This window comes from Oryzias latipes, chromosome 21 (genome assembly GCF_053564925.1).
Source record: "Oryzias latipes strain Hd-rR chromosome 21, Olatipes_Hd-rR_3.1".
Classification (NCBI taxonomy): domain Eukaryota; kingdom Metazoa; phylum Chordata; class Actinopteri; order Beloniformes; family Adrianichthyidae; genus Oryzias; species Oryzias latipes.
In genome coordinates, this window is record NC_136257.1 from 10,584,579 (window position 1) to 10,601,970 (window position 17,392).

Below are 17,392 nucleotides of genomic sequence, written 5' to 3' on the forward strand. Positions count from 1 at the left end.
GTCTCCCTTTAAATAGGCAGACTGACTGATTATGGGTTTGAAAACAGCTGTGATGTCAATTAAAGGACATACCTGAGTTCATCATGACCCCCTGGACAATTAGTTCTCAGTCTTTTATGGAGGTACCATCATTTTTGTACAGCCCTATTTCAATAGTTTTTTTAAAATGTAAATAATTCTGTTAATCAACAACTCAAAAGTAATGGCTGATTTTGATCATTTAATTTTCAATAAATTTTGACTTATTGTTACTTTTGAACGTTTCAAGTCATTTCAGTGAGCATTGTGGACTTTCTGTCTTTAACTGAACAACAATTTTGTTCAAATTATGTAACAATTTTTGTTTATTTGAATTTCATGAGCAGACTTAATTAGGAATGTTATTGTTGTTTTTTTCTTCTTCTTCTCATTTTTACATTGTATTCTTTACAATGTGTGTTTGTATTTTGTAACACAATTAATTAAATTATGAGATTTCATTGGGCTTTCCTTAGTTCAACTCAATATTTTTCAAAAAATAAAAAATAAAATACGTTTTATTGTGATGAACCGGAAATCGAGGCACCTCAGCAGCAGGTTGGCAGTGACGTCATGAGGCAACCGGTGCAGGGACTGCTGGTTGCCTGGATCCACTCAGGTCACTTGGGGGCCCCGGGGGGAGGAGCCTCAGTGGAGGAAGTATCGGCAAAGATTGGCTGCGTGTGCGTGGATCAGTTACCTCCTCCATCTGAACCACTCGACAACTAAAATAAAACAAATCCTAGCGCGACGCACGCGGGGGCTTTCACCCACGACGACGTACAGGATCGCAGTTGTTTGGGTCCGGGTTGGAACGGTGCAGCCGGTCCAGGAGCGAGCATTATGCATTCCGACTGCAGGCTGCGACGGGCAGAGCGGTAATGGTGGGCAGGGGGCCGCCCGGGGCCGGGGCTCTCGCCCTGTCGATTTTCGTCATCCTCACCGCGGAAGGCTGCGGAGCTCAGAAAGGTTAGTGCCGAACAACAGCCGCGAGGTGGATGACCCGTCGGGCGGGTCCGAACCCCAACACAGCCGTAAAAATGTTTTACGAGCTGCTGAAATGTGATGTTATTGTCTGTAAAGCGCTGTTTCAATTCGGCGGGGGGGGGGGGTTACGTCTCTTCTCCGGGACTTGTCGCCGCCGCCCGTCGATGTGTTTGTAGGTAAGGACGTTTCAAAACCAGACCAACTGGTTCCTAAAAGAGAAACTGCAGTTTGTTTATTATTCTGGGTTTTAAACGAGCCGAATTAACACGCAAGTCAAAGTTAACGCTTGAAAGTATAAATCAGGACGATATTCGTTGTTTATGCTCTCCAGCGAGCTGGTTACCTTTAAAGAGCCGGAACTCCGTGTCCTGCAGCCCCGCTCTCAGTGTGGCCTTCGCCTGCTGGCTGAGTGGCTCAGGCTCCCCGGGCGGGAGGCCAGCACCACCTCCACGAAAAACGGACCTAATACTAAAAACACAATGTTTACTTCATGGAAGCTGAACATAAAAAAAACAAAAAGTCCCTTTTCCGCTTAACTCGTGTTTGAGGGTGTGAGCACGTGGGTAGTGTACCCCCCCCCCCCCATGTGAAAAAGGTGGTAAAAGCTAGAAAAGTAAAAGTTTAGTGATGAATGTTTGAAGTGATCAGCGCGCACGTGCGTCAGTAAAAATGCGTGAGTCAGTGTGAGAAAGGCAGCTTTTGTTTTTGTTCTGTTCATCTGGATGATGTCCACAGAGCGCCTCTTGCATAATTCCAGGAACATCAACTTTAGCACCATGACCTGCTGAGTCTTACCCCTGTCCAAAACACTGACGAAACTCTCCGCACCCAATGTTTGGAGCAGATTTGACAACCCCAAAAAAACAAAACGACCTAAAAGACCTGCTCCAGTGAAAATGTCCTTGTTCTTTAACATGTTCTTTTCTGATGGTGACGATGAAGGACTGCGGAAAACATTTGAGCTTAAAATGGCATTTCTGAGTATTTCTGTGTTTAAATTGCTGTGAATCAGGAACAGACAAAAAAATGCTGTTGGAAAAAGATCATATTTTTTATGCAGCTCCCTGCTCTGCTCCATTCTGATCCAACTAGTAGACGATTGGTTCCATGTACGTCTACGTTTATTGGATCATTTGGATTTCTTGACACGAGGAAACACATTTCAATAGAAGAAGATAAAACATGTTAAAAAGGTAATAAATAGTTTCCATCGGTTCTGGGATTTTAACTAAAAAGCTGATACTGTTATGTAAAGGCGTACTGTATTGAGTCTCCCCTAGAATGAATGGAGATCGAACGTGTGTGTGTGTGTGTGTGTGTGTATATATATGTGTACTTCACGGACCTCAGATGTGACTGGAATCAAATTTGGACCACCAGGACTCACAGACCCCTTTTAACACCATAACACACACGGTTTGACACACTGTAACTCTTCAACCGTTTTATCAACGTGAATCATCCGACACGGAGAAACGGGGCTTTCTGGATTGGCTTTGCATTGATATGCAGCACAGTACTAACGTAAAGTGTTGCCTAACGTCGCGAACCTCTGTTTTCTCTGCTTTAGAATCCACTGGAATTGCATTAATTGCTTAAACGGTCGAAAAGTTAAAGTGGTTGAAAGGATGTAAACCCCTAAAGGTATGGTGTTAAAGTCTCACTCTGATCATCTTTTGATCTGTTGTAAAAGTGTTCTCAGTGGTCTTTTAACAATTATGCATATTTTTGGCCAATTTCTTTAGAGGATAGTTTCTAGAAATTACATGATCTCCTGCTAGCTTTAAGTCCCTTGGAGCCATCCAGCCGTACAGTTTTGATCCAAACGTCAGCTCAGATGAGGAAAACAAAGAGTGGAGTGGGGAGCTTTCGGCTCCCTCTGCAAATTTTCTACGTCACAAATACTCTGTTGCAAACATTACCTTTTCCGTTTGTTCCTGATTCACAATGATTCCAATAAAGAATGCTCAGAAATGCTATTTTAATTTGCACGAACACGAAGGGAGGATTAAGGACCAGGATCCTAAAATCTAACAGTGAGTTGCATCCGGAACAGGTTTCAGAAAAGAAACGGTTGATATTTTCTGGAACCTGGTGAGTTTTAGAAATCCTTTAGCAATGCTGAGATCGCGTGTTTTGTCCTGCAGGAGATGGCTGCGGTCCCAGTGTGCTCGGCCCCAGCAGCGGGACCCTGTCCTCCCGGGGGTATCCGAGGACATACCCAAACAACTCTGTGTGCGAGTGGGAGATCAGCGTGCCTCGCGGGAAGAGGATCCACTTCCGCTTTGCCTTTCTGGACATAGAAGACAACAACTGCCAGGTCAACTACCTCCGTCTGTACAACGGCATCGGAACGAAGAGGAGCGAGATCGGTGAGATGACAAATGCACACGGGATGGGGGAAGTTTGACCTTTTGTCTGAATTTGGTGCTTCAGCCACTCTTGGCTGTTTTTCTGAACCGCTAGACATGGAAAAGCCTTGGACACAAGTCATCAAAATGTATAAAGAGATCAATAGTCTTGGTCTATTAAAATTATGGTCTTAACCTTAAACAGCCACCGACGCTTCTATTGGACACTGATCCTAATCCCAGCGCACCATTTGGGCCGTACTGACAGCACCAAGGGAGCTGGTTCAGTACCCCCCCCCCCCACCCCCCCTGTTATCCCCTGTGCTCTCTTGTGGAGTCCAGATGACCCCATGCTTACATTGACGTGTTATCCTCAGGTGGATAAAGGTGGAGAGGATTTCATGTAATCCATGGACATCAGTGAAGATTACATATTATTTAAGATAAAAGGTTTAGTGCACTGCCTTGTGGGGTCATCTGGACCCCACAAGGCAGCACAAGGGTTATATCAGCCCATGCTCAACGCACTACTCTGTTGTTCTCACGCGGGCGCCGATGACCGGGGACGGTATCGGAGCCTAGCAAAAGACCTGTACTTTAGGGCCACCTGGACTCCGGCATAACGCAGCAGTCCTGCAGACCCAAGAAATTCTCAAGTTTACAAATCTACATTTGATATCTGAAGAAGTTTCACAAATGTGTTCAATTTAATCCGATGGCTCCTTTATTGAAGTTGCTATGAACTTGTGGGGCGAAAAGATGGTTCAATGTCTCTGTGAAACCTCCGAGCCACTAGTAAAGTATCTTCTTCCTCCTCAGTTTGACTCAATCCCACCAGTTTGTGTGGAAAGGAGGTAATTACTGCACTGCTTTCAGAGAAATATGATCACAGATCTCTGACGTGAGCTGACATTGACTGTCAACTCAGCAGTGGTTATGGTATCCCGTATAGTTTACTAACCAGTGGGGTGAAACGATACACTAAAATCTAAATTCGGTTTGATTCAGTGTTTCATAGGGCTCGGTTGGGCACATTTAGGTTTCGGTACTGCTGTTTAACAAATCTGCCTGATATGAACTGCTATTTTATGAACTATTTTATTTTTATTTATTTTGTGTGTTTTGCTGCCGGAGACCTGAATTTCTCCCTTAGGAGATCAATAAAGTTTTTATCTATCTATCTATTTTCGGTATTTTTTCGGTTAAAAAAACTAAGGCCGATTAAAAGTTACTGACAAAAAAGCATTTATTGGTTTTACATAATACATAAAATTAACCTTTGTAGGTGATCTGCTTAATAAAATAAGAAAAACTATTAGCGCCGTCTATGAAATGTTTGATTTTCAATCACCAATGAGTCGTTTGTGTTTTCTTGCTGAACAGAAGAGAGGTTTCAGTCAGTCACCTGTCAGTCAAATAAAACCTGCTGAGAAAACCAGGACAGATTTAATAAAGGGGAGCAGTTTTACAGAAAAAAAAAAACCTTTTTCCTAATTTGATAGATTCAATTTGACATGAAATCATAACAAAAAACTTGAAAATGTTTTTGGCTTCTTGTTATTGTCAGTAAAGAGGCAGCGCTCTGTAATGTTACTTCTAATGAAGTTCCATACAAAGTGCCTCTTATTATATTTATAAAACACAGTTTTTATAAAAGTTTTATGAATTGATTTTGTTACATTTATCCACCACGTCTAAAATCCGCTCAGTGAAAATCTAGTCTGACTTCAAACTGGTCCGTGATCACATGAAGGCGACACACGGAACAGCTGGTTATTTCTTTATTTCCTAAACCATGCGGGGTATTACTGTTACAAAACCCACAAGTGTCTGATTCTCTGACACCCATGGTGAACATCCTTTGTCCTCTCAAGTGAGTCCTATGAAGAGTTTTAAACGGAATCGGCTGGACTTTTTAGTTAGTCGAGAAGTGTTTGAGCAAATCTGTGACCAAAAAGAATGAACAAGCTTCAATCCGTCATGGACAACCCAGACCATCCTCTCCACCCTGTTCTGGACAAACAGCCGAGCTCCTTCTCTAAGAGGTTCAAAACCGTCCCATACCGGAAATCTGTCCTACCCAACCAGACCCGCACAATTAATCGCAAATTTATCGTTATCGCGATTTCAAGTGGTGCAATATCCATGTCGCAAAAGTCAGCGAAAATCGCAATAAATGGTAAACCTTAAATGTGCTAAAACAATCTTATGGCAACTTGATCTATTTACCGGTAATGAATTGAATGAATCCCTTTATGCATTTGACCAATCAGATGGAGCCCTTCACATTGTTGACCAATCAGATGGAGCTTTTTTGTTAGCTGTTGCCCTTCTAATTAGACGAGGGTCATTTGGAGAATAATTTAAGGTATTTTGACTCTTATTTAAATTACATTTTTGTAGTGGAATGGAAATGTTTTTGCTGTCATTGTATCTATGAGTGATCGTCTTGATTATTATCATGCCATTAAAAAATATATTGTGATCTATGAGCAAGGAAGTAATTGTAAAAGTTAGATTCCAACCCACCCAGAGATTTACCATTATTCAAAGACTATAGATGGTTTATCTTTCTGTAAAAACATGGATATGGATGTGTTTAATAATTTAAACCATAGTGCGAATTTCTAATGAAAAGCTGCTGCTCTGCAGAAACTATGTCCTAGAAAGTTATAATTAAAAGACCACTTCAGTGAATCATTTTCCTATCCATTTATTTAGATATTTAAAAATTCTGTTATACATTTGCAGACCAGAGGTACAGTAGAGGAATCTCACCACAAGTTTTGCACTGAAGTTTGATGACGAGTTCATTTACAGAAATTAGAACCAAAATGAGGATTTCACAGCTTTCCGGCAGGTTCCGGCTGCAGACCATCGTCACCCGGCGAAGCCGCGTTTCAGGCAGGATGACCACCGCGCTCTGAAACAGTCCATACTTTGTTTACCAGAGTCGAAGCAGGCCTGAAAACTACTACTAAAAGCTAAAGGGGAAATGATCAACAAATTAAACTCAGTTTGCTATATTTTCCAACAACACTTTGTCATCCAACTCACTGAGTCAGCAGAAAAGCCGCACTGTGACGGATGGTTTAGTTTTGATTGCAATCAAATAAACATGTCCAGAGCTTGTTATCATTATCAACCTGGGTCTTTATCACCTCGTGTTCTGGAGAAACACGACTTCTGAGCGAATCTTTTCCAAGAAGCCAGCAAATGGATAAACAAAGCAGAGTGTCAGCTGTTGTTGAAGTTCCAGCGTTTTCCTTACTCTTGGTTACAGAAAGCAAGTTATGACTTTAAAGCCAAAATAGTAGCCTGATTACCTAAGTGCATGAGCATTGGTACTTCCTGTTTGAATGTAGACAAACCTTTGCAGCTGACTGAACTTATCTTTTGTTTTTTAATGCATCTCGTAGAAAAATACTGCGGTTTGGGCCTGAAAGTTGAAAAGCTGATCGAAACCTCAGACCACCTGGCTACCGTCCAGTTCATGAGTGGAACGCATCACACTGGACGTGGATTCTACCTGTCCTACTCCACCACTGACCACGCAGGTACTCCTCAGCGCCACGCGTCTTTTCATCTGGAGCTCCGTTTAAATCCTGGTTACTTTGCCGTTTTTTCATTTTTATTCTTGGAGGTGTTAAAGGCGATTGCACACAGTGATGTATTCAAGACATTTCCTGGAAATACCTGTTAACCAAGATCCGCATGCCTCCTCATCTGATGTGCGCATGCAAGTTTGATGTGCAACTAAACATAGTCATGCTGAAATATTGTGCAACTTTATATTTTTTTATAAGGCTTAAATTCCAGCTCCAGGTGTCTTGCCTGTGCTGGGATGTTCTCTGTCAAGTTCAAACATGAGTTTGTGAAAGGATCAAATCTAAGTGACAAACTGTCTGAAGGTTCTACTGGTAGAGTTAGGTCAAGAAAAGAAAATGGTTTAAAAGATGGACACGTGCAGTGGTGATTGGGAAAAAAAACATTTCTGGAGCAACTTTTTGATGAGTCATGATTGTCACGGAGCTGCTTCAAATCTGTAAAAAGGGGGAAAAAATGAAATCTTTTTGAAAGGTGTTGCAGAAAGGACAACTGTGATATAATTTAGAATTCAATAAGAAACAGTGGGACAAAAGAGTATTTAGTCAGCCACCAACTGTACGAGTTCTCCCGCTTAAAGAGATAAGAGAGGCCTGTAATTTTCATTAAAGGTAAACCTCAACTATGAGAGACAAAATGAGAAAAAAAATCAGGAAAATCACATTGTCTGATTTTTAAAGAATTTTTTTGTAAATAATGGTGGAAATTAAATATTTGGTCAAAAACAAACCAGCAAGATCACAGAGCTGTAACTTCTTCTGTTTGAGGATCCTCTGTCCTCCACTTGTTACCTGGATTAACGGCACCTGGTTGTACTTCAGAAACTAACTTCCATTTTTCAAGCTGTGCAATACGCATATCCCAAAAGACAGTGAAAATTGTAATAAATGGTTACTTTAAATGTGCTAAAACAATCTTATGGCAGATTGAAGTATTTCACAAATCAAATAAATCCCATCATGCATTTGACCAATCGAATGGACTCCTCTTATGTTAGATGTTTGCCTCCTGTGTAGACGAGAGTCATGGGTAATATAATTAATAACGAGAGTCATTTGGAATATAATTTAAGTTAAGTTGAGTCTTATTTAAATTAAGCGGTTGCAGTGAAAAGGAAAGTGTGTTTTTGGTTGTTTTGCAGTTTGTTCATGCATCGCAAGTTATGTCGTCATTGCAATATTCATCACTAATATTCGCAAATCGCGAGTTTTCCTCATACGGGTTAATTCTGTTTACAGGAAAACCCATGAAAAACTGACAGCCTGCTCTTAAGTAAATGCTTAATACAAGCATTTAAAAAAGTCCTTTTGGACATTCTGGGTTGATCTGCTTTAAATACGAAGCAGCAAAGAATGCCTAGACAAAGTTTTCCTTTTTGTTTTCGATTGACAGCTGATCACAAACGTCAGCTACCCAGCAGTGTTGGTCTTTCTTTATCCCACAAAGGTACATCATTTGATATGAAGTCTCATCCATGAGGTGTGAAAAGGTGAAAGGTTTTGCTTGAATGGTTTACAGTTTTTTCCCACGGCTGGTGCAGCCATAATCACAGATTGATGCTGAAGTTGGTTTTCCTTTCACTGCCACCCAGAGGTATGTGAGATTTGCAAAACGGCAACAAACTCTGCAGAGTTTCCATGTTGGCGACGTGTTTTGAGAATCTGCATCGTCATGGAAACACCAGGGAAAAACGGATGGAGGAGTCCCCTGAGCACAGCACTGACGATGCGGCACAAACAAGGCCGTCGCCGGCCAAGCATGCCAAGCACGCACGCCCTGTTCACGGCGAGTAGGTGACCGTGGGTGGACAGCAGGCATCGCAGAGGGGGGTGGTGGTCGCTTGGTTTCCATGGTTACCAATGATGGCTATTTCTCAGTTTGACTCACCGGTTTGTTTTCCGGACAGACGTAAGCGCGGTGAACAGTCAGAGATCGGCCGTCGCCATAAAGCGTCCGCAGAATTCCCAGCGGCCCACGCGGTCCTTTGAAACACGAGCCGTGTGTTTCAGCATCAAAGCGCCACGCACACTTGTGTGTGTGCGTTTGGGATTGTGTGTGTTTGTGCACACACACACCGCAACTTTAAAGCTTCCAGGTTTGACATGGAAATGGGCTGCAGGTTTAATCCCTAACAAACAACAAAAAGATCTTTTTTTTGTTTGTTTTTTCTGTATATTTGCTACGTTTCTTTTAATGTTTTCCAACAAGAAAAGACATTCAAATTAAATTTGATCTATAAGATGAACAGAGGCAAGTTTTAGCTTTTACATTCTGTTTAACAGACCATAAGTAATGGCATCTCTGGTCTGACAAAGGTGTGTTTTTTAATTCCGCACCACAGATTATAATCAGATTGTCTGCCTATCAGGTTATTGTTTAGTGGCGTGAGGAACATGGACCACAGACAGACAGAGCAGGACATCTGTGGAAATAGAGTAGCATGTTTTTTTTTAGTTATTTTCTTTCTTTCTTCCAGTTTCCCTTAACTTTTCAGGGTAAAGTTTCTCTTCATGCTCTGTAAAATATCTGTAGCTGCTTTAAACTTTATTCCTAATCTAGATTCCATGTAGGTTTACAAAAGGTTACAGGTTTACAAAAACGATGTAAGACTATAAAATGAATATAAAATATAAAATGAATCAGTAGGGGTGGGATTATATAAGCTCACGTCTTCCCACCTCCTTTGTAAGCAATAAATCAAGATCTACATGACTTTAGTTAATGCTCACTGTTTTTAATTAAGCAAATGTGATTTCATTGTCTTTTTTTTGTTTTCTTTTCTTTTTTTTAATTATATCTATGCATTTTATCATTTTTGTAATGATCCTTAAGGTGCGACAGATAAAACAAAACAAAAAAAATCACTAAAACTGCTCCAGTATTTTCAAAAAAAATGATAAATGTCAGTCTTATTGTTTATGCAACTTTACTAGCAGCATCCTCGTAACATCAGACAGTCGGTCTCTAAATATTATGTATTATTCCTTATCCCGTGTGTGAGTGAAGACTCCTGGTTTTTGTCTGTTAAATACAGATTTCTTTTTTATTTTGAAAGTCAAAAGTTCTTCTTCTGTTTTGACTCTTTTCTGCAAAAAGCAACAAACACGCTTGTTTTTCGTTAACCTGATGGCTTGAATTTATGGGACGGTGCTGCCGCTTGTAGAAAGTAGGAGATGTTTTCTCGTCATGTGACTGACTGGGAAATGCGTCAAGATTGAGTCGCATGTGGTGAAGAGAATCCAGGAAATAGATTCTAAAAAAAAAAGTTGCTTGTTTTTTTTCTTTGCGGTGCGATACCAACTGTCCTCTGAACCGGTACTGGTCCATGGCCCGGGTGGGGGGCACTGTCTCCATAGGAACCAACATAGGAACCAACATTCCTGCACACGGCTACTGGAGGAAAAGAGACAGATGATGCTGTTGCTTAGTAATGTTTTAAATCAAAATCTGTTCCTTTAGATATGTTGTCATCTGGATTTAACAAATGCATGGAGGCATTTGTTAAATGCTCTGAACCGTCTCTACTGTGGCTTTTGCACACTCTCTCCCAGGCTTTCAGCTTTTCACTGACCCATCAGTTCGGACTCCAGACACTGATGATATAGATCAGTACAAGACTTTTAGTTATCTTCTGTGGGTCTGAGCGTGTCAGAAATGGGCAAAAAACAACAACCTACACATGACAAAAATAAGGTCTTATGGTGTTGGAGTTAAAAACAAAAAAAAACTTTGGATTACAAGTATTTAATTCAGTCCGGTGAGATTCTACTCTGATGCTGTGTGAGGAATGCAGCTGATCTGAGTTGACATGTGTGTTTTCTGTGTAAACTCTGCTCAAGTTTCACACCACTTTTGATATCCTTTTTTCCCTCTTATCACTGACAGTTATGTAAAATGATGTTGGTTCATTTTCAGGTATAAATGTCCGTCATTCAATTCTTTTCTGTGTTCTTCGGATATTAAAAATGAGTCCAGCGTCCAGTGTAGGTCTTAGGTTGGTACTTGTGTGTTTTCTGTCTCTAGAAAGCTGCATGAGCGTCTCCTGACAGTCGGGAGGGTTGTTTTTGTGAAACCGCACGGAAGTGTGGCCATGCAGACAAACCGGTTTTTGTTTCTCTCTCTGCAGATCTGATCACCTGCTCAGACAAAGGTAGAGATTTCTCCGAGGCAGAGTTCAGGTGAGCGGCGTTTTTTTTTTTTTTTTTTGGCCTTCCTTCCACGGATGACCAGCTGCTGACGCGCGTCTCTTCCTTGTCAGTAAATACTGCCCGGCCGGCTGCTCCACGTCAGCAGAGGAGGTGTCTGGAACCATTCCTAAAGGTTATCGAGAGGTAAGGGGGGTTCTGGGGGGAGGGGGGGGGGTCTTTCTGTCCTCTCTCCAAGTCCACACAAAACACCTCCTTATCAGCACGCTGACGTCGTTGCCCAAGCCAAGCCTCCCCCCTGCTGTGTGCGAGCCACATTGATGACGTCATATTCAGAGGAGGAGGAGGGGGGGATGTTATTGGCAGATGTGAAAGGACAGGGAGGGGTGGGAGTGTGGCGCCCAGCAGGAACAGATCAGGGCCAGGGTCAGAGAATGAGACGGAGGTGAGATAATAGTTTGGCTGGAAATAATAATCCAGTCCAGCTGCAGAGCGGCGATCCAGGGGGTCCAGTGAGTCAGGTGACCCCCCCCGTGTTTGCGTTGTTTGGATTCTGTGCATACGCGCCGCAGCGGCTGGTCACAATCGCGCCGCCGGCCCGGCTTTTCTCTCTCAGCTCCCCCTCTTCTCGGCGTGCCAGTGCGGTTTCCTCAGTTGGAGGCCGGGCGGCTGCTGTGGTTTGGCCCGGCGCTTCATCTGGGCGCCTTTACGGCCGCGCTCAGGATGTGGTGTGTGTTTTCTGGTCACGCTGGCGGCTCGCTGTGCCTCTCACCACTCGTGGTGTGAGCGTTTTGTCCCACTTCCAGCAGTCCCTTCAGCTGTTAACTCCAGAGCCAGCCCCTTCCTGTTAAAAGCCCCTCCCCTCCCTCACTGTGTCAGTGGAACCAGGTTTGGTCAGCTCCTGCGTGGAGCGGCATCAGCGCAGGAGTCATGTCCATGACGGAATGACTCATCAGCTTTTCTCTGCAGAGACTAAAGTTTCCGTAGATTGTACAGTAAAGCTGCACAGAGCCTGAATCCTCGAGCCGCTGCAGCATTTATGAGCAGATCTGCTTTCTGCACGCTTCAAGGTCAAACTGCAGCACTTTTACCGTCTGTTTGAGGATTTTGGCACTTTGTTGCAACTGTTTCCGATGACATAACTGTGTGAATTTACTACAGTGAGAGAAACCAACCCCTCATTTCTGAACCTTTTTACACATTTTTTAAGATAAACTGGAAGAAAGATCTTCAGGATTTCCAAATTTGATCTTTTCATCTGCTCCTGATTCACAAATTGAACAAAGAAAAACTGTGAAATGACATTTTGAGTGTAATTTTCTTTCTATCCGTCCTTCATTCACATTCAAAACCTTTTTCATCAGTGGGTCTTTAAGGTGTAAGTGGAAGGAGAAAAGTGGCGTTTGTCTGAACGTCTGTCCTCTGTTGGCCCTGCAGACGTCTCCTCTGTGCACAGCAGCCATTCATGCAGGTGTGGTGTCCAATGCTCTGGGGGGCCGGATCCATGTGCTCAGCAGCAAAGGCATTTCCCGCTATGATGGCGCCCTGGCCAACGGCGTCACTTCCACCGGGTAAGAGACTCCAGCGGAGCTGGCGGCTCTCTTTTCGGCTGTAGCTTACCCATCATTCATGCGTTTTCTTCTGTTCAGAGGAAATCTGTCGAACAGCCTCTTCACCTTCAGGACAAACGGTGAGTGTGTTTTTGTTGTCCTCCCTGATCGTCTGAGCAGAGAAAACCTTTGTGTTCATGTGAAGGACGTTGCTTTCGCTGCTGCTTTCAGGCTGCTATGGAACGCTGGGGTTGCAGACCGGCGCGGTCGCCGACTCTCAGCTCACCGCTTCCTCTGCGCTGGGCGCTTTCATCACTGGTCAAGACAGCGAATGGGGGCCATCGGGGGCTCGGCTGAAACAGGCGGGGCTGCCCTGGGCGCCTTCGTCCAGCAACCACCAGCAGTGGCTGCAGGTGGATCTGAGGAAGGAGAAGAGGATCACAGGTATTTGGAAACTGACCTCAGCTGTTGTGAGGAAGATGGACTCAGTTTGACTAAAATAAAAGGTTTCATTTGCTACATTTCGAGGAGCAACTCCTGATTTTGTAAAGAGCCACTCCCATGAAAACGGTGTTTTAAGTGTTGTTGACATGGTCTTGTGGCATTTTGCTCACGATGGAGGACTTTTGCAAAGAAAATTACGGGTAAAAACTGCATTTCTGCCGGTTGAAAAACATCAGCTCCGCTCTGGGGAGGTTAAGGGGGCGGGGTTGATCCGGGTCAACAGTCCCGCCCACAACGCAGAGGTGAATTATTAATGAACTCCTGCCGCTCTGCAGAAACTATGTCCTAGAAAACAACAGATTTTTAAAACAAAAATGTTGGCTGAAAACGGCCAAATCTTGATTATAACACACGCTTTTACAAAAGATCAAAATCTGATAAGAGTGGGACCTTAAGCCTTAAAACAGACACAGGTTTGCTTTTATTTGTTTTTCCAACTTTAAATCTGCAACGTTTTGCAGTTTAGTTGGATCCAGAAATGTCTTGTAAGGCATCAAATTGGCGTCTTCCACAGCTTCAGGCACATTTGGTCGGCTTTAAGTGGACTGGAGTTTGTTTTCCCTGATAATCCAGAACACATTTTCACATGGACCCTGGTCCGGGACAATCTTTGGAGGTGGTTTCGGTTCGTTTCCAATCGGACTGAGCTTCGGTTTGCTTTGAGATTCCTCTGTCTGGATACAATCCATCCTCAGAGCAAAACAAGTGAACCAAAATGGCTACAAACACCACTGAAAACGCTTCTTAATTGCTTTTCTGTGTCTCGATATCCGGTGCTGCTGTGATGTCATCCTTATAGCTACCTTGTAGTTCCTTAACAAAATTCTTAAATTACAGTGCCGTAACACCACAACGATGAGACACAGAAGAAATGTGGTTGGATGAATGCAGGCTCATTAAAAGCATTTTTAATGTGATCCACATTGCTTCTCATTGTTTTCCTGTATGTGTCATAAACACTTCGGCGTGCCTTCTTAGACATCTTCCTGGTAGCAACCGTCCTAACTCCACCGGACCAAAACAGCGGGTGAAAAGTGTTGTACCTGATAATACAGACCTTCAAATCTTGTGAGCGAAATACAAAGTTTGAATGAACTAAAAGTGCAGGACGTCCATAATTTCTGCCTTTAGTTGCTTTGCCCCCTGACCAATCAATGAAGAGATCTGTAGTCACATGGTTTTGTTTACAAGCTTTAGTCCAGAACAAGAAAGTCTGCCTGTCCACAGTCTGAATCCAGCCCAAATGCAAGGTTCAGGACTCGATCTAGATCCGGACCAAACAGATTTTACCAGTCTGAGGACGCCCTCCATTTCTCTGTTAAGTTCTTTCTCCAGTGACGCGAAAAATCAGCTTCTTGCAGATCACAGCTGCAGCCTGAACCGTCCACCAAACATAACGGAACGACACGCCTACGCAGACGGAACCGGATTCACCCTTTTGTCCTGACGCTCTTCCTCATTCCAGGCATCATCACCACCGGTTCCACCCTCAGGGAGTACCCGTGTTACGTGTCCGAGTACCGGGTTCTGTACAGTAACGATGGCAGGGAGTGGTCCACCTACACCGAAGCCGATTCTACTCAGCCTAAGGTAAGACCCCCCCCCCCCCCCTCCTAAATCAAGTTAGTGCAAAATGACCCTGGAGGGTTGTTTCCATAGCAACCGCTGTTCTCAGATGTTCACGGCAGGAAATGACAGTGATTGGAGTGAAGAGCTGTTGTAGGCATTAATAATGAATGAGTGGTGGAGCTGCTCTCAGCGGGTCGGTGACGCCTGGAGGTAAGACTCTCTCTCTCTCTCTGACGGCAGAGTTTCCAAGGTAACAACAACTACCTGCAGGAGGTGAGGAATAACTTCATCCCTCCCATCGAGGCCCGCTTTGTGAGGATCAGTCCCACGTCGTGGCACCATGGAATCGCGCTGAAGCTGGAGCTGCTGGGCTGCCAGCCTTCTGCAGGTAGGCGAGCGCCGAGGAGAGAAGCCGCCGCCTTTTCTGTCAGCCGCTGATTGTTTCGCGCTCGGGACAGGGAGGACGAGGACCCCTGAGAGGCCCAGGTCGTTTACGCCGTCCGTGTATCCTCCCTCCCGTACAAAACGCCCGCCTCAAACCACGACCCCCCCAGACATCAGGAACACCACTATGCCTTCACAAAACGGTAGGAAGTCACCCAAAGAGTGCATTCATGATGGCGGGAACAATCAATAGACTGATGCATTTCTGCTCCCAGACGGGTCACCCGCAGCAATTCTGGTTTCCGTGCTGGTCGTGGTCCCAACAGCTCTCATCGTGATTGCAGTTTGTGCCTGGCTCTGCAAAAACAAGTATGTAGTCGCGTCTTTGGAAACATGTGTAAGCTCTTCCCAGGCATGACTGCTTTTTTCCCTCTCTCCTGTAGGAAAAAAAGCTCTGAAGGAGTGTATGATCTTCCCCAGTGGGACCGCACAGGTAAACCCTCTTCCTCAGCGCAGGCGCTCCTTTGCTTTGTGCAGCGTCAAGCGTTGCTTCTTTTGTCTCCTGCAGACTGGTGGAAAAGCATGAAGCAGCTGTTTCCCTCCAAGATCCTGGATTCGGAGGAGTCCAACCGGTACGCCAACGGCGTCGACCTGCTCACGGGGAGGGTGGCTGTTCCGAGGGTTCATGCCGAACCCGCAGGTAAACGCTGTTGAGTCGTACCGCGGTGTGGACCGAATGGGGGAAGGGTTGCTTCCAGGTTGAGCTTCAAATGTGAAAAACCAAGATACATTTTTTTTTACCAATCAAGACGCAGAGCACAATGCAGTGGGTAAAACCCCCCAAAAAACATACATACCGTATTTTCACGACCATAGGGCGCAGTTTCAGTTATGGATGAATTTGAATGAATGAATATGAAGTCCGCCCCTCTTGTTCCAGAGTACGCCCAGCCCCTGGTGAGCGGCGTCCCAACATTAGGAGCACGCTCGACTTTTAAACCAGACGAGGGTCCGGAGCTGTACGACGCCCCCGTCTCGGACGCGTTCCACGCCTACGCAGAACCGCTTCCTGCCTCCGGGTCCGAATACGCCACCCCCATCGTGGTGGACATGGGCTGCCACCCGTCCTCGAAGGCGTGCGCTTTCATGGGCCCCTCCTCGCTGCACGCACGGACAGACAGCGAGAGGTCGGAATACGACACGCCAAAAAATGCCACTGGACAGGCCACGCCCACTGAGGAGCTGACCTATCAGGTGCCTCAAGTCAGCGCTCAGAAGGCGGCGGAAGAAGCGTGCTGAAAAACAGCAAGACCCCTGTAGAGGAGGGGGCCTGCTGGAAGGGGGAGGAGCCTGCGAGCCCGACCTGAAGTCTTGAATGAACACTACTTTAGCTTTAGGTTCATCCGGAGATGTCTGTATTGCACACACGCTTCAGCTGGCGGGTCGGCGCCGTGACAGTCCAATCACTGAAACCACAGCCACGAATGTGCAGCTGAGTCTGAGAAGCGCCGACTACTGTGTTAAAGACTGTTCTGTGATTCTATGAAACTTCTGTGAAACTGTGACATCTATTCCTCCACAACGGGTCATTTCCCTTCATCACTTTCTTACCAAAGAGCGCCTGTCCCAACAGGAAGCTCCCGACACGGTACGCCGTCGTCCCCGCAGTGACGGAGAGCCCCACTCAAAGTGTACAGTCCTAAAAAAAAAAAAGTCCTTAAGCACTAAGGAGTTATTTATATTTATTTCACATGCTGCTGATCCAGAGGGGATCCCGCACTGTTGGCAGATACGGGGTCCATTTGATGTTTCCAAAGACTTTTGACCAAATTTGGCTCTTCCTGTCATGAATGTGCCAACGTTAATCCTCCAATAAAGCAGTCTTAATGGAAAAAGGTACTGAAGAAGCCAGACGTGTCTCTGCTGTCGTGCTTTGGAAAATCGGATTGTTTGCAGACCCGAAACATCAGGCTTTGTGTTCAGGAAACAGAACTGAATCATTTTTTTAAGAATGTTTTATTAAAATCATTAAACAGGTTTTGGAGTCCACCTTAACTCAAACGTTTGTAAACATAAAGGAGCTGTAAACCTGAAGCGTCAGAGCGTTGGACAAGCTGGGAAGGAATTCCTGTTAACTAGCACACGTCTGCCCCCTAGAGGCTCGTTACGAAATGTCGACAGTAAAAATCTCATCATTTGAGCACACATTGGAAACAGTTGGGATTATTGCTAGCATCCTTGCAATGGCGGATATGGATTTGGAGTGGCCTTGGTTTAT

The 17,392-nt window shown here is 44.5% G+C and overlaps 1 protein-coding gene across 3 annotated transcripts; it reads left to right on the forward strand.

Annotated features, from left to right (window-relative positions):
* The first annotated feature begins 569 nt into the window (after positions 1-569).
* dcbld2 (discoidin, CUB and LCCL domain containing 2) lies at positions 570-17,025 on the forward strand. 3 transcript variants are annotated; one of them, XM_023951048.2, is made up of 15 exons: positions 570-987; positions 3,153-3,377; positions 6,776-6,913; positions 11,089-11,140; positions 11,221-11,293; positions 12,545-12,678; positions 12,757-12,797; positions 12,889-13,101; positions 14,627-14,751; positions 14,971-15,118; positions 15,189-15,317; positions 15,390-15,483; positions 15,558-15,607; positions 15,683-15,814; positions 16,055-17,025. In XM_023951048.2, the coding sequence occupies exons 1-15, from the start codon at positions 900-902 to the stop codon at positions 16,411-16,413; spliced, it is 2,001 nt and encodes a 666-aa protein (XP_023806816.1). In that variant the 5' UTR covers positions 570-899; the 3' UTR covers positions 16,414-17,025. The 3 variants fall into 3 exon arrangements, with proteins under 3 accessions (XP_023806816.1, XP_078796209.1, XP_023806817.1); XM_078940083.1 differs by having other exon boundaries at positions 15,683-15,746; XM_023951049.2 differs by lacking the exon at positions 570-987 and adding an exon at positions 2,915-3,041.
* The last annotated feature ends 367 nt before the right edge of the window (positions 17,026-17,392 follow it).